General features: G+C 40.7%; 2 protein-coding genes and 1 long non-coding RNA gene across 4 annotated transcripts; 2 read left to right on the forward strand and 1 right to left on the reverse strand.

Moving 5' to 3' along the window:
• Positions 1-1,869: 1,869 nt before the first annotated feature.
• On the reverse strand, positions 1,870-2,793 carry LOC134225192 (uncharacterized). 2 transcript variants are annotated; one of them, XR_009983189.1, is made up of 3 exons: positions 2,703-2,793; positions 2,130-2,242; positions 1,870-2,054 (listed from the first exon to the last, which is right to left on the reverse strand). It is a non-coding gene; the product is annotated as an uncharacterized LOC134225192 (long non-coding RNA). The 2 variants fall into 2 exon arrangements; XR_009983188.1 differs by lacking the exon at positions 2,703-2,793 and adding an exon at positions 2,382-2,675.
• Positions 2,794-4,004: 1,211 nt separating this feature from the next.
• LOC134226538 (protein HGH1 homolog) lies at positions 4,005-13,499 on the forward strand. Its single transcript, XM_062707373.1, has 3 exons — positions 4,005-4,338; positions 12,593-13,317; positions 13,380-13,499. Exons 1-3 carry the CDS (start codon positions 4,084-4,086, stop codon positions 13,477-13,479), a joined length of 1,080 nt encoding a protein of 359 aa, XP_062563357.1. The 5' UTR covers positions 4,005-4,083; the 3' UTR covers positions 13,480-13,499.
• Positions 13,500-23,067: 9,568 nt separating this feature from the next.
• Positions 23,068-23,697, forward strand: LOC134221873 (uncharacterized protein K02A2.6-like). Its single transcript, XM_062701043.1, has one exon. The coding sequence runs from the start codon at positions 23,068-23,070 to the stop codon at positions 23,695-23,697; it is 630 nt and encodes a 209-aa protein (XP_062557027.1).
• Positions 23,698-23,961: the final 264 nt, after the last annotated feature.

Below are 23,961 nucleotides of genomic sequence, written 5' to 3' on the forward strand. Positions count from 1 at the left end.
CTGGCACCAAATTGAAGTTCGGAAGTCGATTTCCGCACTTCCGAACGCTCTTCCGACAATGTGTCATTAAGTATAGTAAGTATATAAGTAAGTACGTCTGGTAACACGCCTGGTTGTCCGGAACATCTTTTGCTGGATAGGGGATCTAAATGTCAATGAAAGAAAAAATACATACGATTTGACAGTTAGGTACCACACATGTTTCGGACAGCAGAACAAAGGGACTTGTGATTTTGCAAACCGCAAACCATTTTCCGACGGTCTTCGAGACGCGTCTTGTGATTTAGCAAACCACAAACCATTTTCCGACGGTCTTCGAGACGCGTCTTGTGATTTTGCAAACCCCAAACCATTTTCCGACGGTCTTCGAGACGCGTCTTGTGATTTAGCAAACCACAAACCATTTTCCGACGGTCTTTGAGGCGCGTTTTGTTATTTTACAAACCACAAACCATTTTCCGACGGTCTTCGAGACGCGTCTTGTGATTTAGCAAACCACAAACCATTTTCCGACGGTTTTCGAGAGGCTCCTTGTGGTTTTGCAAACTGAAATATACCAAGCATCACAATTTAACCACTTGAATTCAACTCACCTCATGAAATCAGCGACAGGATCCAACAAATAGACTGGCAGGATCGCTAAAATTTGTGGCCCTAAATGGCCGGTTTGAAGTTATGACAGCGACTCTCCGTGGATGCGTGTGCACGCCGCGGAGGTCTGCGGTCTGAGAAGACTAGAAGAGGGAAAGTCATGGCTTGCTGCTGGCCGATTGACACGCTGATGTGCGAATCTATTAACATACGCTGAAGGCATTTTACTCAAACCCCACAAATACTATTGGCACTTTGATGTTGCATAAAGATGATAATCGAAAAAATCTTCACGGGAAACCATACGAAGAAGGTACATTCAAAGTTAATTGCCTATATGCCGGGTATTAAGCCACCCGGTGTGGAAATTAATTACTATGTCTGAAACTTGATTATGCATATGTACAACATGTGATAGATTTAGTTCGGAAAAGGTATTGGAGGGTGACCGCCCCTTCGGTGGGGTTTGATCCCACGACCCTGGGTCCCACGATCCCACGACGACTGGGGTCGTGGGATCAAACCCCACCGAAGGGGCGGTTACCCTCCAATACCTTTTCCGAATTAAATCTATCACATGTTGTACATATGCATAATCAAGTTTCAGACATAGTAACATACGAAGAAGTTTTTAAAACTCTTAAAAGAACTCAAAAATTCTAAAAGCAATTTAAATAAAAACGGTAAGCAGTAAGGGGTTGAACTTTTCTTCTACGCTTGCTTAAAACATTTCCGGAGGAATTTTTCAAGACATTTTAAAGCAGAACATGAAGGAATTTTCGAAAGAATTTCTAAAAGATTCTCGAAACAATTTCATTTCATTCCAAAGAAATTCCTAAATACAAGAAGTCCTTTGGGAATTCTTTCAGGAATTTCTTGGAAAATTCATCCAAAAATATTGGCGTCCCGGATAAAAAATATCATTAAAATATCATAAATTTTAATGTTACAACACCATTTAAAACATAATTTTTACCATTGAATATAATGGAATTTTGACAATAAAATCACATGAGAAATAATGGTTTTCCACGATAAAATGAATGGTAAATGGGACTTTTACAATTAAAAAGGGGGGTTGTTATGTATCTTTACAATAAAAAAATCGAAAATTTTCCATACAAAATTCGGAGCAAAACAATTGATTTTACGGTTCTTCAATGGGATGATTTCGAGCGACAAAACAATAGAAAACAATGTGTTTTAAATGTTTTCAATTACTGCTTCTATTGTTTTACAATAGAAATACAACAGGATTTAGAATACATTATACTCCAATATTACAATAAAAATACAATACAATTAATTGTTTTACATATCATTTTATTTTCCTCCGGTTGTTTAGCATATCTTTAGACGAATCCAGCGCACTACTTCCAAAGTTAAGTGGGTTGCCTGTATCTGGAGAAAAATCCAACATCGGTTTAAAAAGTGTACTAACTTTGTTCCGAATAGATATAAACCTGTGAAAAATGTAAATTATAAAAGAATGTCAGTTTTATTAGAAAAAATACGTCGAGAAGAAAAGAAAAAATTACCTGCATCAATTCTTATTATATCCCGTTGGTGAGATTGGCCAATGGTAGCCACTGAACGATCTTCAATCAGTGACCAGCCAGCAGCAGTATTTTATTTATCATAAGCTTCATTTCTGTAAAGGAACAAGGATACATGTTACCAGGCATGTCATCAGGTACTATGATGATAAAATTTTCATTTATTTTTTGTTCGGGATGAACCACTGCGCTCATTATGTACATTGAACTTTTGTAGTATAAGATTACGATTACCGGTGGTGAGTATAAGCCGTTTGTCAGCGCAGTATCATTACTTGACACTTTACCGGTCGCTACTAAACGCGCTGCTAAAACAGTAGCGCAGCTGACAGGTGACCAAATTGACCAAATAACAGCGCTACTATTTGATGAACTATCAAACGTCGAACGTCACCGATACGGAATGCAGCCACCGAAATGATAACCGAAAATACCGAAAATAGTGACCGATGCGAAAAAGAGTGACTAATCTAAAATGACAGTACAGTGAGAGTGATCAAAATACTCGCGCCCAGTAATGATGCTCTAACGCGCTTCGACACTTTAGATACTCACCACGGTACAGCAGCCATAGTGTTCTACCGCTTTCCCAGCAGCAGAAACTGCAATGAAAAAAACACTTTTGCACCATACAGTTTCATTATTTTCATCTCTTCACTAATTATAAACAAACTGTACACGCTCAAATGAATCCAGCCATTCTCCGAGGAAAATGATAAGCAAAAGTTTTTGTTCCCTTTCATTTTTTGAAATCAAATTTTTATTGCAAAACATTTCTAGACCTGCAACAAGACCTGCAATATGAAAATATATACTTGAGAACCGGTATAACATTTTTATTTATTTAACAAACAAAGCTATTGTAATTTTATTGTTTTCAATTGTTATTTCATCAATATAATAAATCCATGAAATATTCCAAAATTATATTAATTCAATAACATTAGACGGATTTCCAGATCATCCAAACCGAATACTTTTAAAAACTGTTTAGTTTTTGGATGAGCAATACTAAACATAAGGGAACAATAAATATATAATAGAATATATCGGAAACATTTAAATATATTGTGATTTTAATGTACGTACAATAAAGATCTTTTACAACCGTGAACATTTTACAATAAGCATACAATAGTTTGTATTGTTTGCCACACAATCTATTGTATTTCAATGGGTTATGTCATACAAGTTACTGTAAATTTTTATCCGGGGTATATATTTACAAATTGAAAGAAAAAATTTCATTTTGGTGAGTCACGTGCCTCAGACTCTTGCTGATTTCCCTGATTGGTTCACGAATTCCCTGATTTTTTTCAGGTTGACAATAATTCCCTGATAATTCAAGGTTTTCCAGGTCTTTCCAGGTAGTCGACACCCTGTGTAACACAAAGGCGAAACGAAGTTCGTCGGGTCTGCCTAAAGTTGATTTATTCTCTGCTTAGTTCTCGAGCTATGCAGAAATTCCTGTTTCAATTGTATTGGAGCCCCCCTTTCCAAAGGAGGGAGGGGTCACGCGCCATCTTAAGAACCTTCCCCGGCACCAAAAACCTCTGCATACAAATTTTCACGCCGATCGGTTCAGTAGTTTTGGAGTCTATAAGGTTCAGACAGACAGAAATTTATTTTTATGTATATAGAAGAAGAAGAAGAAGAAGAAGATAGATTACTCAAGCAGTTCAATTTGCGAACGTGGGAATGTTTTAAATAAATATTATGTCCATGTCAATGCTTAGTTTTTACTACTATGCGCAGTATAGTCTTTTTCGTTCCTCTCTACATCGCACGTGCTTTTGAAGTTAACAGAGCGAATGGAGAGAGGCAAGGAACCTAATAAAAACAAAACAGCGTGCATAGGAGCCCTGCACATACGACAGTGTTTATCTACGGTATAGCGTGCTCGGTCAACCAGATCCACGGTTCACACCGCCAAGATATGGAAGCGCTACGAGAAATAACACCCTTCCTGAGTAAATCCGCTCGACTGGACCTTAAAGCAGTCTCACTGACACACGTTCTTGGTTTGACCGGTTCAAAGGACGGAATATCGTTGATTGGCCAGTGCCAGGAATTGCTAGCCAATGTGGTGGATCTAAGCGCAGATGAATCCGAAGTCATTCGTAAAGACGCCGTTCTTGCGTTGGTCAATATATCTGCCGAACAGGATGGGGCCGAAGCTCTGGTCAATCAGGTATGTATGTCTTCCGGTAGGGTATCAAATCATGGTTTGGACTAGTGCGCAGGCAAATCAATTGAAATTAACATCTCTGTCGTCAATCAATCTAAAACAACATGAATACTGAAAGTAGAGTTCGTTTAAACATAGAAACAAATAATAATTTGTCAATTTTATTCAAAAATCATAAAAAAAAACAAAAATAATGTTGTGTTTAGAAGAAGTTAATGTATTGATCGACTTTGTTGAATTTAATTGACTTGCCACTTTCAATTCAAGTAAGCTGAATTGAAGTGCTGATCTAGACCAACATTTGCAAATGGATGAGTTCCATTATCATAAACCCGAGAAAATTTCTTGCAAAGGTCCACGCTTGTAAATCAATTCCAATTTAGTGATTATTTTATGAAAATTGAATATTATGTATTCAATAGAAGAAAACCACTGTTCTCTTCGATGTGTTATGCCAATATTTATGCAACAAAGTGTAGGATTCATAAATGGAAATTACATGCGCATTACTACACTGCCAAAAATATCCATATAAGATATATGTGTCGCCGTTATAGATTTTTGCAATAGCTCCACCCTAATATAATCGATATAGAACCACACATAAATTAAATAATTGCTAATTCGAGACCACACATAAAGTTTATTTGGATATATATTTTATAAGTAGTTCGCGTGGAGAATGGTTATGTGTGCGCTGATATACATCATAAGTTAAATCTATGGATTTTTGCCAATAAATATGTGTGGATTTTTAGTAGTGTACATTACTACGCCCAAAATCCAAGTCTCACTGGAATTACGCCATGGAAATTAGTCCTGTTACCAACTGCCTGTCTTGTTCCGCCCAAGGTTTCACTAAAACATTTCTGCCGAAGTTCTGTTTCGAAATTTGCTGAGTTACAGTGGCGCCCGATTTTGCCAAGCTCGAAAAAGAGAAACTTAGTGTCGTGCTGCATAAGTCGTGAACTAATCAAGCAAATGTATCCAAATTTGGCATGTGGAAAGAAATGGAAGTCTCATCATCGTCTCTCTCGTGAAAGAGGTTTCTCACGGGTAAAATGAAATCGAATGGCAGAGAAAACGCCAAACTCAAACTGTGAATACCAGGGTTTGCAAAAATCGCTCTCAATAGATAACGAACAACGATAAAAGTGAGGCAAAAACTGTTCCGAATCATAACAAGCCATGATAACAAATTTATCAAACTTGTATACAATTGCGAAAAAACAGAATCGGATATGCAGCCCCCACAGAAAAATGGCGATTTTCGCTTTGTTTTCGCTCCCCCATAAAAAATTTGACAGCTCTGAATTTTCACGATCACCCGATGAAATCGGGTGCCTACTAAATCGAACTATTTTTACACCGACTACGTCGATTGTCGTAGGCCACATATTTTCGTCGCCAGATTTATTGTATGATTAAGTCGCGAGCAATCGGTGCCTATTTCATCGGTGAAATAATCGATTGATTGTGTATTTATTGCTTATTTTGATCGTCTGATTATTGAACAGACGAAATCGGGTCCCTGTGTTTATGAACATAGAGTAAAGCAAAGTGTAGTATTTGCTATTTAATTAAGTTAAACAAGATCTTAATTGTAAGATTTTTCGGTTGTGACATATTCCGGAACATCCCGGAGAATGGTTATCTTGTTGTAAGCGGTTAATGAAGGTAAGTGATCACTTTTGATAGATTTTAACATTTGTTAGAATGACTGATTCCCAGAGGAAGTGAATATGTTTTAATACAATCTCTCAATTCTCATTTTTCGCTAAACAACGAATAGCTTGGCAACAATTGAAACTAAGAACACTGGAATAAGGTCTGCGTTCCGAGGCATGACTCAAGCCCCAAACGCAATGCAACGGAACGGCGACGGAAACGGAAAATTCGACAGTTAGCCCATATATTTTCTGTAAAATTTTCCGTTTCCGTCGCCGTTCCGTATTGCGTTTGGGGCTTTAATCCAGGATTCAGAGTCAAACTGTAGTTACTTTGTTAGCAGATTTGGTGTTCTAAGATTTTCCGTGATATGATTGAATGGAGAAAATACCCTCAGATAACTTTACAATTACTACTATTTCTTACAGAATCATGAAGCTCGAGACGTCCCCGCACGACTACAAAGTGTCTACGGTATTCCTAGAATGATCAGACGTGCCACCCGATTCGATATACAGATTAAACCCCATATATCGTCGGATTCCATGATTATCAACACCGATTAACTTACAGATTTAGTCTGATTTGCTAAATGATGAAAATAAATAAACCGATTAAACACCCTACTTCGTCAGATTTTATTATTCTCCACACCAATCAATCTACAGATTTAGTCTGACCTGCTCCATGATTAAATGTATTAAACCGATTAAACACCCTATATCATCTGATTTCATTATTTTGCGAACCGATCAATCTATAGACTAAATTTGATTCAATCCATGATGAAATTGAATATTTCGATAAATCACCCTATTTCGTCTGATTGTATTATTTTCCACACCGATCAATCTACAGATTTGGTCTGGTTGGCTCAATAATAAAATTTAATAAGTCGAACAATCACTCTATTTCGTCTGGTTTCATCACACATTATTAAAAACGAAATTGACCTATTATTCATTCGATTTAGTAGATATTATTGCTTTTTGCATTGAAACTTTTCGTTTCGTCACTGAAATCATTGACACTTGTCTTCAACGACTGCTTCCGCGATAGAGCATTTACACATTTTCTTCACTCATACATCTATATTACTGTCAAAATGTGCATTTGACAATTAATTTTTCAGCTAAAAGCTCTATTTTTTGACACCGGTGCACTCACACAACCAATCGACATCAGTTGTCAAAAAATCAGGAGTACCAACTTGACGACTATCTCCTTGTCGCCGAGTCTGGCGCTGAGTGCTCGGCGCGGAAACCCAAAGGTGGGAATAAAATTTTGGGGCTTATGCGCAATAGTCTACCGAATTCGTTTGGCGTCGCGTCGTATGGCTCCCCTGTAAAAATCCCATAAGGCTCGGTGAAACAATCTATAAATTCGTCGGGAACATCATCGGTCGATCGTACCGACGAGAACCGATTTAGTCTGGGGGAAAGTCGGGAGGATTTTTTATGGGGTCCTTTCATGTTGGTTACTGCCCAGCTGTGTATACACATACATACATCTATAGAACAAGTTGCATGCATCATCAGAGCCAGTGGTCCCCACATTTGGAGCTTTCTAAAAAAAATTTATCATGGGGTATAACATCCCGAATCAGTCCTCTATCATGACAACTTTCGAAAAAAGTTTCTCGCGGTATGCTACATATCGTATATGTATACAGAGATGATAAGTGAGAGACTTGCTTTTTCTCTTTAGGATTCAATCCCTGGTGAATACAGAAAAAAAATGTTTGCACTGACCAATGAATATTGGGCGAAACGTGACGAGTCATAACCAACCCCGTGAAACAAGCACTAGTTCTTGAAGCCACCGTTTGTTGGTGTGGCGCTAGTGCTGTTCTTGAAGTTTAAAGCTCCGTTCATATTGCACTGATTACATTTCGCGCGGGTATTTAATGATCGCAAAATGATTATCGATCTTGTAAATTTAAATTTCAATAACTCAAGTTATATTGTTCTGTTATCCAGCATTTTACGTGCGGTAATAGCCGCCACAATATAATTATCATCGAAATCAGCCGAAATTATTACCGAAAAAAGCCAATCAATTAATTTCGTAGCCGCCACTCTCAGGCCGCGACAATTTAACATGTTCTGGTAAGGTGCAATCTATTTGACGATTGTCTTGTGTCGTTTGACATCGCAGCGATCATCACAATCCTCATGCCTTTATCATTATTGACCAATAAAGGTTGCATGAAGAAAAAGAATTATTAAGGATTATATTTGAAAAAAAAAAATTGCACGGGGGAGCATACGGGAAGTTTATTAGAACTCTTCAGAAAAATTTTAGGAGCAATTTAATTAGAAACGGTTGGCACTACGGGGCTGTACTTTCCTTCTACTGCATAATAAACGCAATTTTTCGATTTCAAATTTAATTTTGTGATATCATACACAGTATAAGAAAAGTCCAACTACGTACATACTACTTTCCGTTTTTAATCAAATTACTTTTAAACATTCCACCAAAAGAGCTTCAAATAATTTTCGTATACTTCTAGAATTTTTAGGAAGAGTTTTAAAAAAATTCCCGTTTGCCTCCCGGTGATTTTTTTTTCAAATATCATCCTTCTTCTTCTTGCAACTTTTAATCGCCTTACCACGAGCGTCTTCTTTTTCCACGATGTTTCTTCTTATCGGTTATATCGTTATATCTTATCGGAATATTTCAGTGAACTCGGAGCATTTTAGTTCACCGGATGTTCATGTCGAGGTTCATTTTTTGTAAACATTACCCGCAGCGGATGCTTTCTTCTTACTGGAAATCGGCGCATGACGTCATCGTGGTTTAGTTCATGGGAAACTTGAGGCGGTCATTAGCGCTCGTAAAAATGCTGTACATGACCAAATTAGGGTAAAACGCCCAATAGTGGACCCCCTAGTAGCGGAATTTTGCCCTTCCTGTCATAAGGCTTAGAAATGTTCAACATATTAACTCTGCTTGATATCTAACAACAAGCTCTGCATCCCCTCTTCACGATACATACATAAAACACCCAAATACACGACGTTATTCGTTGAAATTTACATTTTAAAGTCTAACAGAATTCGCCCTATAGTTGACCCCCTGGGGGTCCATATTAGGAAATTGCTTCCCTATAGTCGACACTGCATTTGATTTTCATGTGCCGTTTCGGAATGTTCTTCTTCACTATTATGGACTCCCAAAATATTCCTATATTGGATACGCTCGTGTTTATTTTTTATAGAATTGTAACAAATCTTCTAATTTGACTTTCCATAGCATTTCTAATGCATGTAATCAAATCATAGGACTGTAAGGTAGGTTTTCCCGATAGAATTTCATAGCAAAATGTTGACATTGTGCAGTAATAATGTAAAAATGGCTGGAGGGTCCACTATTGGTTGGGGGTCCACTATTGGTCACTTTACCCTAACTGGAATAAGCAAATTTTGAGAGAAATTAATTTAATATATTTTAATTCTGTTAATTATCATCCAATTTTGACAATTTAGGGATGCCTGAACCGGAGATTTAATATTTTTTTCACGGTATGTTTACAGGGCCGGCTAAGGTCTTCTTCTTTTTCTTCAATAGCTTTACATTCCAACTGGAACTTGGCCTGCTTCAACTTTCCTCAGTTATTAATTGAAAGCTTTTCTATGCCCGCCAATGCCAATGTATCTTGTGTGGCAAGTACAATGGATATACTATGCCCAGTAGACTGGCCCAGGAAACAAAAAGTTGTGTAATTCCACGGGGCACCCCCAGGATTGTGTCTTAGGGTGAGAAAATCAATCTCTGAAAATTTCAGCTCAATCGCTTGTTGCATAAGCTGGCGCATTTGATTTGAAGTTTGTATGGGGATTTCAGCCAAAATGTATAGGAAAATACACCTCCGTCACTCATTCGATCTGGAAATTGGTTCTGATTGCTCGATTGACCTCAGAATTGCAAAAACGGCAGTTGGTATGCTACAGAACCATTTCACAGAACATTGTATGATGATTAAATGAACTTTTATATAGGTTTTGGCTGATGCGATTCGATAAAAAAATCCAAAAATACACAAATCAGCTCCTAATAAATCAGCCGAAAACTATATAAAAGTTCATTTAATCATCATGCAATGTTCTGTGAAATTGTTCTGTAGCATACCAACTGCCGTTTTTGCAATTCTGAGGTCAATCGAGCAATCAGAACCAATTTCCAGATCGAATGAGTGACGGAGGTGTATTTTCCTATACATTTTGGCTGAAATCCCCATACAAACTTCAAATCTAATGCGCCAGCTTATGCAACAAGCGATTGAGCTGAAATTTTCAGAGATTGATTTTCTCACCCAAAGACACAATTCTGGGGGGTGCCCCGTGGAATTCGACAACTTTTTTTTCTCCCCATACTAATCTGGGCCAGTCTAATGCCCAGGGTGTCGAGAAAGTTTCCAATTCGACACATCCTAGACCGGACCGAGAATCGAACTCGCCATCTCCGGATTGGCAATCCTACGCCTTTGCTCGCAAGGCTACTGGAGACCCCGGGCCGGCTAAGGTCCTCCGAGAAATAAGTACAGAGAACAGACGTTCATCTTCAATCTTATGTTGTGTATTCCAACACCATCGCTTAGTGAGATTGAGCTTTCATGTCGGCAGCCTGTGTTCGCGGTGCTGAGGCGCGATTTAAATCTTTACACTCGATTTCCACGACATTTTGTTCGATCACGTCACGTCTGTTGTCTGTAAAATAAGTTTATCAGAATCCGAATAAAAACACACATTAAGGTCCGTCTCATTTACCGAATTAAAATTGAAAGTGCCAGTTCAAAGATTTAATAAATACCCAGTCTTAAAAAAGGCTGGAGCACCCTCCAAAACCATTAAAACATAAATCTATCAAAAGTAATCTTGCTCTGCAGTTATTCGATAATTATTGAACTGCCATTCCATTATGAGATATGTTACAAACTTGAGCTCACTATAATATGGGCGTCGAAACTAAGATAAATTAATCTACTTAGTCATTGTACGTGTCATCGACAGGTGTTTTATGAAACACTATTGGAACCTTTTTCCTTAACATTTGATCTGATCCAACTGGAAGTGGATGTCACATTTGGGATAAAATTTTGCTTTACTCTGGACCATTTGTGTGTTGTTAGAATAAAAGTTTTTGGAAGCATAATGGACTTAGCGTAAACATCTGGTGATTAAAAATAATAACTATCATGCACCAGAAAAAGTTCTTTTGGATGACAAGAAACCTAATTATACTGGCCATGTCGCCTAAGTATTATTAATTAAGTAACCTAAGAATTAAATCAGTTTAGTAGTGATTCAAATTGGCGCATTTAATTTTAATATGAATCTAAGACATGCATCTCCCAGCAGCTGCCCTAGATTGGTTAAGTTCAGATTCAAAAGCTTAAAACTGTTGCACAGCTTTGTTCTATTTTCTGCAGATTGAATCACGAGATTCAAACATTTCTTTTATGTTTTGACGAATGAAAACATTATTTTAACTACGGAATTCGGATCAATGCACTTCACCCGGCGTTTCTGAGCAGTAAGATAATTTTCATTTATTTAAACAAAATTAAAACAAAATTAAAACATGGCTTCAGATCCCAACGAGAATAGTGACCTAAAAAAGGAAAAATGAATCACTGCTGATCAATCAGTTAATTGGTTTGTAGTCTTATTTTTCTACTTGCAAAAATTTGGTTTTCAAACATATGCATTAGGAATTAAAGGCCCACTCTTTATCACAATGCCAAATATTTGTCAAATTATTTCAGATATCTATCAAACTGTTTAGATATCGATATGGGTATCAGGCAGACTTGACAAATTTGTTATTATAATTAATTTGATATTTGTTATTGTGACAAAGACAGTGCTGATAACTTTTGCGCTATAGCGAAACATGTGTATCTGAAATGAACGAATCAGCTATAGAGATAATAGCAATAAAGTTTTGAAACATATTTTAGATGGTGCGCTTTTTCTTTTAACAACAGCTTAAAATCGAACCTAAAATAAAAAAAAAAACTGTTTATTTTGTTTTTTATTCGAATTAAATCTGCCCTCGAGCGATATTGTCGCATGCGTCACTGTGTCCCGTGCTTAAAGCCATCGCTTGACAGCTAGCACCAAGTTTAGCACCAAGTTTTCGGCTTCAACCACATTGTATGCAGATGACAGCCGTTTCAGGGGGCTGGTCATAACAACATAAAAAGGGAATGATGACTATGTTTTATTTATACTGGAATTTGTCGTGCGGTAAAGATCCTTTCCCGAAGAAGGATTTCAAACCACATCAGCAACATATCTTCTCTTTCAAAACCTCCACATGCCACATTTGGTTCCATTTGCTTGAATTTGTGTTTCATTTGTATGGGAGCCCCCTTTCTAAAGAGGGGAGGGGTCTCTAACCATGTTAAATTGTTTAGAACCTTTCCCCGCCCCGAAAACCTAGGCATACAAATTTTCACGCCGATCGGTTCAGTAGTTTCCGAGTCTATAAGGGTCAGACAGGCAGAAATTCATTTTTATACAATGCGTAATTTTGTTATCATGAGAATAAACAACAAATCAATAGCAGTTTTGAATTTCAGCTTGCCAGCAAAATCGTTCCAATGGCATATACAGCTATAACCAACAAAGACTGCAAGCTGGCCGATCCTTGGAGCATGGTTCTGTGCAATGTGAGCCGCCCGGAGACACTGGTGGATCCGGTGCTGACAGAGCTTCTAAAAATCGAACATGCAATCGAAAACTTGACTGTCTGCTTCACCCGCATCAACTACAACACGCAAAAAGGCCACCTGAACTACCTTGCACCACTTTTCAGTAACCTATCTCAAAGCAAACGAGGTCGGGACGTTATTTGCAACCAAAATGCCGATATGCTAGTGCGTATTCTCCCGTTCGTGCATCACGAGGGAAGCATCGTGCGCCGAGGTGGTGCCGTAGGCATACTCAAAAATATTTGCTTCGACTCTACGGTGCACGATTGGCTGCTGGGTGGAGAGGTGGACGTGCTACCTTTCATCCTGCTACCATTGGCAGGGCCGGAAGAGTTTGACGATGACACAAACGACAAGCTGCCGGTGGAGCTGCAATACCTGGGGCCCGACAAGAAACGGGAAGAGGATCCGGACATAAGGAAAATGCTGCTGGAATCATTGGCTCAGCTGTGCGCCACCCGTAAAGGTCGGGAATACCTGAGAGAACGAGGAACGTACGAAGTGTTGAGGGAGCTGCACAAATTTGAATGCAGTCCGGAAGGGGAGAAGCGAGTGTTGGTCACATGTGAGAATGTGGTGGATATTTTAATAAGGTAAATTGTTGTTAGTTGAAATATATGAAAAAATAATTTAACATGCGAATCATTTCTTGTAGGACGGAAGACGAAATTGGCGAAGATAACTTGAAGGCTTTGGACATTCCTGAGGACGTTTTATCGAAAATTGAAAAAATGGATGATGAAATTGAGCAATAAATGTCTTAATAGATGCTGAACTTTTGTATGCAATTGTTGAATAACAGTCCCTTACCATTTTGACAACTGCTCCTTCAATTTATTAATTTAACTTGAGGACATGCCTCCCGGAATCCAAAACTAAATTTATTTAAGCACGTTGTTTCCACCTGAAAAAAAAACACGTAGATTTTTTACACCTGAAATTCGCGTAACTTTTACCGGTAGAATTATCATTTAACGTGATAATTAGGTAAGAACTATCTGAGTTTTAGATAGAATTTACCGGACACGTAAGTTTCATCATTCGTTAAGAGCTTTTTGTGTTACCAAACATTAAAATAATGAAATGGAAATGCTAATATCATCTTCCAAACTTAGACTTACATGTTCATGATAGAATTAGAGGCTAAAGTATCAATTCTATACTTTCGCCTCTAATTCTATCATGAACATGTACGTCTTAGTTTGGAAGATGATATTAGCATTTCCATATCATTGTAAATCGTTTAACTTCACGTAGAAGTAATGCACTCAAATCATTAATTATAATAATATTGAAAACCACGTGCTTCAGCCGTCAAACTAAAGATGTCGCAAATTAATCGATACTTCGATCAATCGATACATCGTTGTAAAAATCGATGAATCGATTACTACTCGACGATAATCGACAAGAATCGAGAGTCATCGATAAGTTACTAATCGATTAATCGGAATTTGACGACATCTGTACGTCAAACTCCACCTTCTACCTCCCCCCCTTTCCCACATGTATGATCGTTTGTTTTCTGGATGGCCCCTAAGGGAACTGGGGCTATTAGCTTGATGAAGCGCTTATTCCGGAGCAAAAAGTTTCCAAAATCATAGGTGTAAGCTACTTCCTGGTAGCGAAACGCGGGGACAGTGCTCACCTGTGGGAGAAGGACCAAAATGTAAGCTACTTCCTGGTAGCGAAACGTGGGGACAGTGCTCACCTGCGGGAGAAGGACCAAAATGTAAGCTACTTCCTGGTAGCGAAACGCGGGGACAGTGCTCACCTGCTGCATTAAGCCTATTCCGCTGATGAAGGGACGGTCCACACCACAGGGTACCAAATTGGGCCAAGCAGTTTTTCGTTTTATTTTTATTGATTAAGTACTAGTTTTAAACTTACTAATCATTTATTTAATTTTAGCAGATTTCAATTTCATTGAACAATTTGATAGAAAAATGATTGGAGTGAGTGAAAAATTCAAATTGAAAAAACGCCTACTTCGACGCATCACGTTTGCCTACCGCGATGTACCATACTCGCCTACTTCGATGTGCGCTTAGGTCGTTATGGTAACAACGGTTGCATCGTGGCATTCGCCGTACCCGAGCAAAAGTGGTTATACTGCTGACAGGGTTGGTATCATTCTCCGGGCCCGAAAACGAGCTGATGGACTGGAGTAGCACAATCTTGGTCACTGGCCTTTTAAACAATGATTTTGATGTTCTAACCGATACTGTTCTGACTTTTTCATCTGGACCCTTGTACACTGCTTCGACTATGCCTTTTATCCAACTTCCTCGATGCAAGGCTTCATCAACTATCATTACTACATCACCGATATGATATTCGTGATAGTTCCTGTTGTCAGGCCATATCCGACTCCTAATCAGTTCAGGACGATAACATGCTATCCACTTGCGCCAGAAACGATCGGCGTCAACCTGGGATTGCTTGTAAGCGGCACGACAGTCCAAGTCGTGTTCGTCGAAGTCGTGATCGAACTGTGTCGAATTGTTTCGGCCTAGCAGCAGCATGTTCGGTGTCAGAGGTTCAACATCTCCGGAGGTGCTCCGGAACATGTGTAAGCGGCCTATTGTTGACAGTATTCATCACCTCACATAATGTTGTTCGCAATACCAAGTCCGTCGGATGTCTTTCCTTAAGCATTGCACGAAGACCACTTTTCACGGAGCGCACCAAACGCTCCCAGCATCCTCCAAAATGCGGAGCACCTGGTGGAATGAATTTCCATTCGACACCTCTCACACTCAAGTTGCGGCTGATCCAAAGCTTTCACTAGCTTCTTTAGTTCCTGGTGTGCGCCTGTGAAGTTGGTACCATTGTCTGTCATGATACATTGCGGTAATCTACGGATGGACATGAAAAGCGAATGGCCATAATGCAGCTGCTTGTATCTAGCGATGGTACAACTTCGATACATGTGAAGAGTACCACCCATATTTTTTCAACACGACGGCCGACCTTGACACATAGTGGTCCAAAATAATCTATTCCAGTGTTGGTAAACGGGAATACGAAAGGAGTTGTTCGTTCTGGCGGCAGCATTCCCATCTGCGGAATTCGATGTTTTGCCCTGAGCTCTCGACACTTGACACAAAACATAACGCATTTTTTCACCTGCGAGCGAATCCGGAGAATACGATGACGTTCCTTGATGTTGTTGACAACTGTTTCTAAGCCTTGATGTGCATTAGCGATATGGTACATGCGAATCAGTAATGTTGAAAAAGGATGATTGTCCGGCAGAATGACGGGGTTATTAACTTCGAACGGCTTGCTGTCATCTTGCACGCGGCCTCGCATGTGGATCAACCCATCTTGTAGGAACGGCGAGTAGGTTCTCAAACGACTGCTGCTTTTCACGAATCCTGAATTCTTTATGCTGCGATGCTCTTCTTTGAAGACCTCCGATTGCACCTTCCTGTACCACGCATTTCTCGCATCGGACATATCATGTACAGTAATTGTTAAACGTTTAGGCTTCTCGTTCTTGACGGCAAAGTCGAGGTACAGCAGTGGAATGGCACACGGGAATTCGGGATACCGACGGAGGAATCAAACGCGCGAAATACGAAATAAAAGTAACTTTATTTATAACTCCGGTTTTACAAGTCCGCACACGGTTGTTGTTGTTTTTATTATGCACTGAGAAAACAAAGTCTTTATAATTAAGAGGATGAGAGAGTTTTGTGATGGAACAAAGTGTGTTGAGTAGAGAGGTAGTCATTGTCCCGTTCCACACTCCCCCTCAATGATACCTTTTCAATCATTCTTCATAAGACCGAGAAGTTCCGAAAACTCCCGATGTTTGACTGGTCCAAGTGGCTTTGTCATGATGTCGGCCAACATACGATCGGTAGGGCAGTACAGCAATCGTACTTCCTTTCGCACGCACAACTCCTGCACGAAACGCTCACGTGTGTCGATGTGCTTGCTTCGTCGACTCTTTCTCTCCGACCGCACGAAAGATAGGCATCCCTGGTTATCCTCCAGAACTAAGGTGGGCTGATCTTGAGTTTCGCCCAAGTCACGGAGGAGTTGTCGCAGCCATATTGCTTCCCGGCACGTCTCGCTGAGCGCGAGATACTCGGCTTCCATCGAGGAAAGTGTGACGCTTGATTGGCGCCGGCTGGCCCACGAAATCGTACCGCCTGCGAATTGGAACACCATTCCCGATGTCGAACGCCTGCTACTGACGTCGCCAGCCCAGTCAGCGTCGGAGAATCCAACGAGGTTTTGTTTCTTGTCTCCTCCCAGCTGCAGTTGATAACATTTTGTCGCCTTAAGATAGCGGAGAACTCGTTTAGCCGCCGTCCAGTCGAGCTCCCTGGGTTCGTTGAACTTCCGTCCTAAGATCGCAGCAGTCGCAGCAATGTCTGGTCTTGCAACAACGGATAGGTACAGAAGTCCGCCTACGAGACTACGGTAAGACGTTGGATCTGCGATCACTTCTTCAGCATCAACAATTTTTAAGTAGCCGGGGTCCATCGGCGACTTCGATATTTTGCATTCTTCCATTCCGAAAACCTTCAGCAGCTTTTCAATATAATTGCGCAGACTCAGCTTGTACATTCCATCGACGTGCTGAACTTCTACGCCGAGGAAATGCTTTACTTCACCCAGACAAGTTAACTCGAAATCCGCACGTAAACCTTCACACACCTTATCCAGTTCATTCTCGTCCGTCGATGCGACTAACAGATCATCCACATATATCATCAGAAATACCTTCGCTTTTCCACTGTCTTTGACGTACAAACAAGGGTCAGACGAACAAGCCTTAAACCCGATCTTCACTAGCACTTCGTCCAGACGTTTATTCCAGCACCGGGCTGACTGGCGTAAACCGTAGATGCTCCGCTGAAGTTCACATACATGGTTCTCCTTACCCGCAACCTCGAAGCCTGGTGGTTGCCGCATAAAGACGCTTTCATCCAGATGTCCATATAGGTATGCCGTTTTTATGTCCAAGTGGCGAACGGACATGTTATACTTCGACGCCACCGTGAGGAACGTTCTAAATGTTGCCTGGCATCCTACTGGAGCGAAGACGTCATCCACATCAATTCCGGTTCGTTGGGCGTACCCTTGAGCAACCAGTCGTGCCTTGCACTTGACGATTTGGTTGTCTTCATTTCGTTTGACTCGGTAAATCCACTTTGAGCCGATAACTTTCTGGTCTTTCGGCCGTGGAACCAGCTTCCATGTCCCGTTTCGCTGATGAGCGACAAGCTCTTCGTTCATGGCTTCACGCCACACCGGATCTTTCAAAGCGTCTCGATGATTTACTGGACCTTCCACTGCACACGCAGCATATCCGACGGCGCATCCCAGATCGTATTCCTCCAGGTACCTTGGCCGCGATCCTTGAGTGACACGTCGAGACCGACGAACACCAGCTTCTAGTTCACCATTTTCCTCGCTATCAGCTTCGTTGTCTACAGGAACCACTGTATCACTAGCCTCTTCATTGGCTTCTTCTTCATCCTTTTCTTCTTTGAAGGGAATCAGCTGAATATCTTCCTCCGCATTCTTGTTCGTTGCAGTAACCGGTATCTCCACCGATGACGAACCGTTGCCGAGCTCAATGAAACGAGCGTCCCGGCTGACGGTTATCGCATCCGTTTCCAGGTCCACAAACCGGTATCCCTTCTGTTCGATTGCATAGCCAACAAATGTGAGTTTTATTGCCTTACTATCCATCTTCTTCCGCTTGACGTCTGGGACGTGCACGAAAGCTTCGCTGCCGAATACACGGAGATGACCAAGATCCGGAAGCTTTCCCCACCAAAGCTCGTATGGTGTTTTCTGGACCGATCGAGAAGGAAGTCGGTTCTGCAGGTAAGTGGCTGTAAGAATAGCCTCACCCCAGAAACGTTTGTCTAAGCCTGAGTCAACCAACATACACGTTGCCATCTCACCAAGGGATCTGTTTTTGCGCTCAGCTATGCCATTTTGCTGAGGCGAATAGGGGGTAGTGTACTGAAGTCGGATTCCTTCAGCTTTATAAAAGGCACGCAGCTCATTATTTACGAATTCTCCCCCTCCATCCGAACGCACCACACATGGCTTACGTCCAAACAGGTTTTCTACCCACTTTACGTACTCTTTAATATTGTTGGCAGCTTCAGACTTATGGCGAAGAAGATAGGTTACAGTGAAGCGACTATAATCATCCGTTATGGTCATTGCGTACCGATTTCCGCTAGGGTGACACAATCCATCGGCCCGCACACGTCTGTGTGCACAATGTCTAGTACACGAGATGCTTTTCGGTCAACCACTGGAGGAAACGGAAGTCTGGCCGATTTACTCTCCATTCAGCACTCACACACCAGTCGCAAGCCGCAGTCACTCACATTCAAACCCGTAGCTAACTGTTCTTTCACGATTCTTTCGGCGGCAGCCCAATCGCGGTGCCCTAGCCGCCGGTACCATTGATGCTGGCAGTTCAGTTTATGTTGACCTTCGTTAGCAGTCAATGATGCCTCTGCGATTCGCAGATAATACAGACCGCCGTGGCGCCCTCCCGTCGCAACAACGTTACATTCAGCATCAATAATATCGCATCCATTCGAATCAAAACTCACCTTATAGCCCTTTTGGGAGAGCTTGCTGACTGAAACCAGGGGTGACATTGCGCATCTCGAATCGAATCACTCGATTCGTACGTTTTTGCATTCGTTTCGAAAAAATTGCGGCATTATGTATTTCGTTCGACTTCATTCAGTCGCAGTACAAGATTTCGAATGGTGCTGTACTAGCTCAATCGAGTATGTTCTGTCAAACGAAATGTAAACAGAGAGAATAAGAGATAGCTGTCTCCGTGTTTATCATGCCGCCCGCTGGAGAGACAACCTTCAGCGCATTGCGAATGTGAGTAAACAAAGAGAATAAGAGTAATTTCATCTGCGTGTAGCATGTTGCCTGTTGGAAAAGCATCCTTCATGAATTGGCAGTTAATTTATAAACAAGCAAATCGTGCTCAAAGACTATAAAAGCAATATTATTTATTGAGTAGTTGAAACCGATTAAAACATTATGCCGATACGACATGTTTTATAAATTGAGATATAGTTACGACACAAATTATAAGTTATAATAAATTATCAGCAACTCGGCCGTACGAAAACCATTTTGTTTTAGTTAAATGTCTTGGCTGTGCATGGCTTTTCTAAATCATTTGTTTAGTTTGATTGCTCTAATTGTAATCGCGACCGCATGCGTAGAGCAATCAAACTCATCAAATGCTTTAGCATTTATTATATTTATTCGAGTTTATGCCACATATCCAATTTTGAGCTAAATAATTTAAAGCTTAAAAGGATTCGATAATAAATCACTTTGATGTTTCCATGTGTTTCAGTTAGATGCACTTGGGTAATCTCTTGCGCGTTTTTTTTTTATTTAAGTCAACTATTTTTACTTAGATTTTGGAAAATATACGTTTTTACGCAGATTTTCCCCATAGATTTTCACGCGGTTTATCGAAATTGTAAAGAAATACGTGAAAACTGCAAAAAAAAACGATTTTAGTTGAAGTCGTTTTTACGAGTGTGGTGAATTAGAAATAGAGTAGGCCTTGAACGAGGAGAGTCTTAGTTTGAAAAAACAGTTCGGATCGTGGACACAGGTTTAAACTCCGGTGTACTGAAAGTAGTGCTAAATAAACCGAAATAAATTATAATTAATTCGCGGACCATATTAGGTTTTAATGTAAATATCACATAATCTGGCGACGAGGCGAACCCAAGTGAAATTTAAAAAAAGCTGATCCGGTAGGTATAAAAAAACTCTTCTTTTTCGAAAACTTGGGACAATCTCAGGCAAGTGAAGCAAAGTCAAGGGTTACCTGGGCAACGAAGCGTTGACCTAAACAAAAACGAAAAATGTTCACTCAAAAACCGCCAATGGTCAGCTGTCGCAGATCGAACGTTTTTGTGGCCAGATCAGGAATGAAACGTCCTACATACCCTACAAGTCCTAGGAAACTGCGAACTTCTTCTGCAGACTTTGGCGATCTAAATTGCTGAACGGCCAATACTTTGCTTTCTGTGGGTTTAACGCCTTGTTGAGAAATGTTGTGACCTAGAAATTCAGTTTCAATTACCTTGAATAAGCAATTTTTAGTGTTCAAAACATCATTGTGAGCCTCGAGCGTTTCCAAAATATGCTTTAATGCAGCATCATGCGCAGCTTTTGTTTTAGCATAGATGAAGATATCATCTTGGTAATTGAAACAATTGGGGTAACTGCTTAAAATGTTTCCATAATTCTCTAGAAGTTTTCTCATGCACTACTGATTTCAAACATCAGTCTGGTATATCTGAACATTCCCAGATGCGTTATAAACGTCGTTATGTATCGGCTTGATTCGTGCAATTCATTTTGGTGATAGGCATCTTTAATATCGAGCCGAGAAAACCATTTGGATCCGTTTAGCCTTGCAAGAAGATCGTCGAGTGTGGGTATCATATGATATTCTACCGATAGCAGTGTTTGCTCGCTTTACGTCGATGCACAGCCGTACGTCTCCGTTGTCCTTGATGACAACTACAACGGGTGACACCCACGGACTTTTTCGATGATACCTTGATTCAGAAGACGATTTAATTGATCTTCAACCTGTTGGCGAAGGGCTATTGGAACACGTCGCACATGCTGTGCCACGGGCGTGGCGCTTTCGTCAATCTTGATACGTATTTTTACACCTTTAATTATTATTGAATCATTATTAATTGTTCTTTATTATAAACTAGTAACTACCTTTAATTACAGGGAATCTGTCAACTGAGTCTTCGGAGATGTGTGGAAGTGGTTCTGAGCAAACGACGCTGGGTAAACCAATTAGCAGCACACCAAGTTGTTTAGCTGTATCTCTGCCGAGTAAATTTTGCTCTCCACCTTTCACAACGTAGAAGCTGGTAGTGAAACTGATGTTTTTTCCTTCGACAACTGCTATTTCTGCTTCAAATGTGCATATGATGGCCAGCGGGATGCGTTGAGCATATGCTGAAAGTTTTTTGGACGATGGTCGAACGTTTTTCATGGTAGCATTTCGATCTTGCATGTATCGCCATGTTGGCTCGTCGATGATGTTGTGCTTGCTTCCGGAGTCGATCATCATTTCGATGAGCACGTTCCCTATTCTGCACCATACCATTTCATCATGGTTGTCGCTGATAGCATGTATAAAGGAGTCCTGATTTTCTCGTTCGAAGTTAGATGCTCGCTGAGCCACCGATTCATTTGTATTGATGGCGTTGAGTTTCGGTATCTTTGATGCATGATAGTTTTGGTTCTCCATGGTAAATTTGCGTTTTGGCCTAACTGCTTCTATCGTTCCTTTAGTTGCGAGAAAACGGCACTTTTTGGCATAGTGTCCGAAACGGTTGCAGTTACGACACCGAAACATTTATGGCTGGACACTGTTCATTGGGCTTATGTTGCTTATTTCCGCACCTGCCACACTCGGTTGAGAAACGATTTTCTGTCCGACGTGATTTGTTGTCATTTCCGGTGATCTTGTTGACGAACATGTTTCCCCGACTGCCCTCGGGCATGTTCCATGAACCAGTAGTATGTTGGTTGAGCTCGCGAATCTGCTGTTGGACGGATAGATGGGTGTTGACTAAATTTGTTAGCTCATCCAAGTTGATGTTGGGTTTCTCCAAAATTTTCCGCCGGAGCTCTGGCGGTGCGAGCATTACAATTTTGTCAATTACAGCTGCATCTTTACTTTCTTTTTCTGTGGTTCCAAACTGACACTTGTTGGCCAATACTTTCGCTCGCAGCAAGAACTTGTCTAATGTTTCACCTGCGACTGGTTTTCATTCCAGAATGAATGTCTTTCGAATGTATCGTGACGTTTGGGAGCTACGTATTTGTCAAGCTGGCGCAATACCTTGTCAAAATCGTCCTCTTCATTTCCGATCGCTGTATGGTTGTCCTCTGGTAAGCATTCGTATATTCGCTGCAGTTGACGACCAGCGACGGCGAGAAAGCTTTTTACCTAGAGCAGCGGCTATGTATTCGAATTGCTTCTTGTAGTCGATCCATGTTTGCCTGAGTTCCGTTAGTGGTACATTGTCGCATTCAAATGGTGGTAGCTTGAATATTTGATCCTCCATACCTGTAGAATTGTACAGACGATATTGTAGTATTTTGTTATAGTTAGCATTCAATATTACTTTCTCTTTCGAGCCTTAGGACATCAACACGCTGTGAGAATTATCATTTCTTAATGACACGTTGCCATTGGCAACCGTAGGAGATTGGTGGTCTGTTAGGCTAATCTAACAGTCATTGCTACCAATGGCAACCGATGCGTCATGAGGAAAATCACGTCCGAAGAAACTATTAAGCGAATCGAACCCATTTTCGTCCGGCTAGGATATCCACGGACTATCACCCTAGATAATGGTCGCCAGTTCATCAGCACAGAATTCGATAACTATTGTCAGTCAAGAAATATAAAGCTAAACCATACCGCCCCATACTGGCCACAGGCCAATGGTGAGGTCGAAAGGCAGAACAGTTCCCTCCTGAAACGTCTCAAGATAAGCCATTCTATGAATCGAGAATGGAAAACCGATTTACTCCAATACCTAATGATGTACAACACCACCGCACATTCCGTCACAGGTAAGGCTCCCTCTGCGTTGTTGCAAAATCGGCTGATCCGCTCCAAGATTCCATCGATAAGTGATATCGAAAACACACCACATGTGGGTTCCGAATCTCACGACCGAGATACAACTCTAAAGTACTGGGGAAAAGAAAGAAAAGACCAGAAGCGGCATGCTAAACCATCAGAACTACAAGTAGGAGATCGCGTTTTACTACAGAATCTATTGACTGCGGGAAAACTCACACCAAAATTTGGAAGAACAGAATATGTGGTTGTTGAGAGAAGGGAAGTCGAGCAAAATCTTCGCTCCCATTTCAGGCGGGACATTTAAAAGGAACACATCTCATCTTAAGAAAATTCCTCAAGTAGAAAACGTCGTAGTCACGGACACAGCGCTTGAAGAACCAGGAGCCGAAAAACCAACTAATACAATCTGTAACGAAGAATCGCCACCGACTGCCACGGAGGACATCACGAGTCCTTCACCCGTCCGAGGACTAGAAACGAGAACACGCCCCTCTCGTCAAACATACCGACCACCCTGGCAACAAGACTATGTTGTTGGCCAACCGTGACCTATGGGAAAAAGGAAGAT

This window comes from Armigeres subalbatus, chromosome 3 (assembly GCF_024139115.2).
Source record: "Armigeres subalbatus isolate Guangzhou_Male chromosome 3, GZ_Asu_2, whole genome shotgun sequence".
Taxonomy (NCBI): domain Eukaryota; kingdom Metazoa; phylum Arthropoda; class Insecta; order Diptera; family Culicidae; genus Armigeres; species Armigeres subalbatus.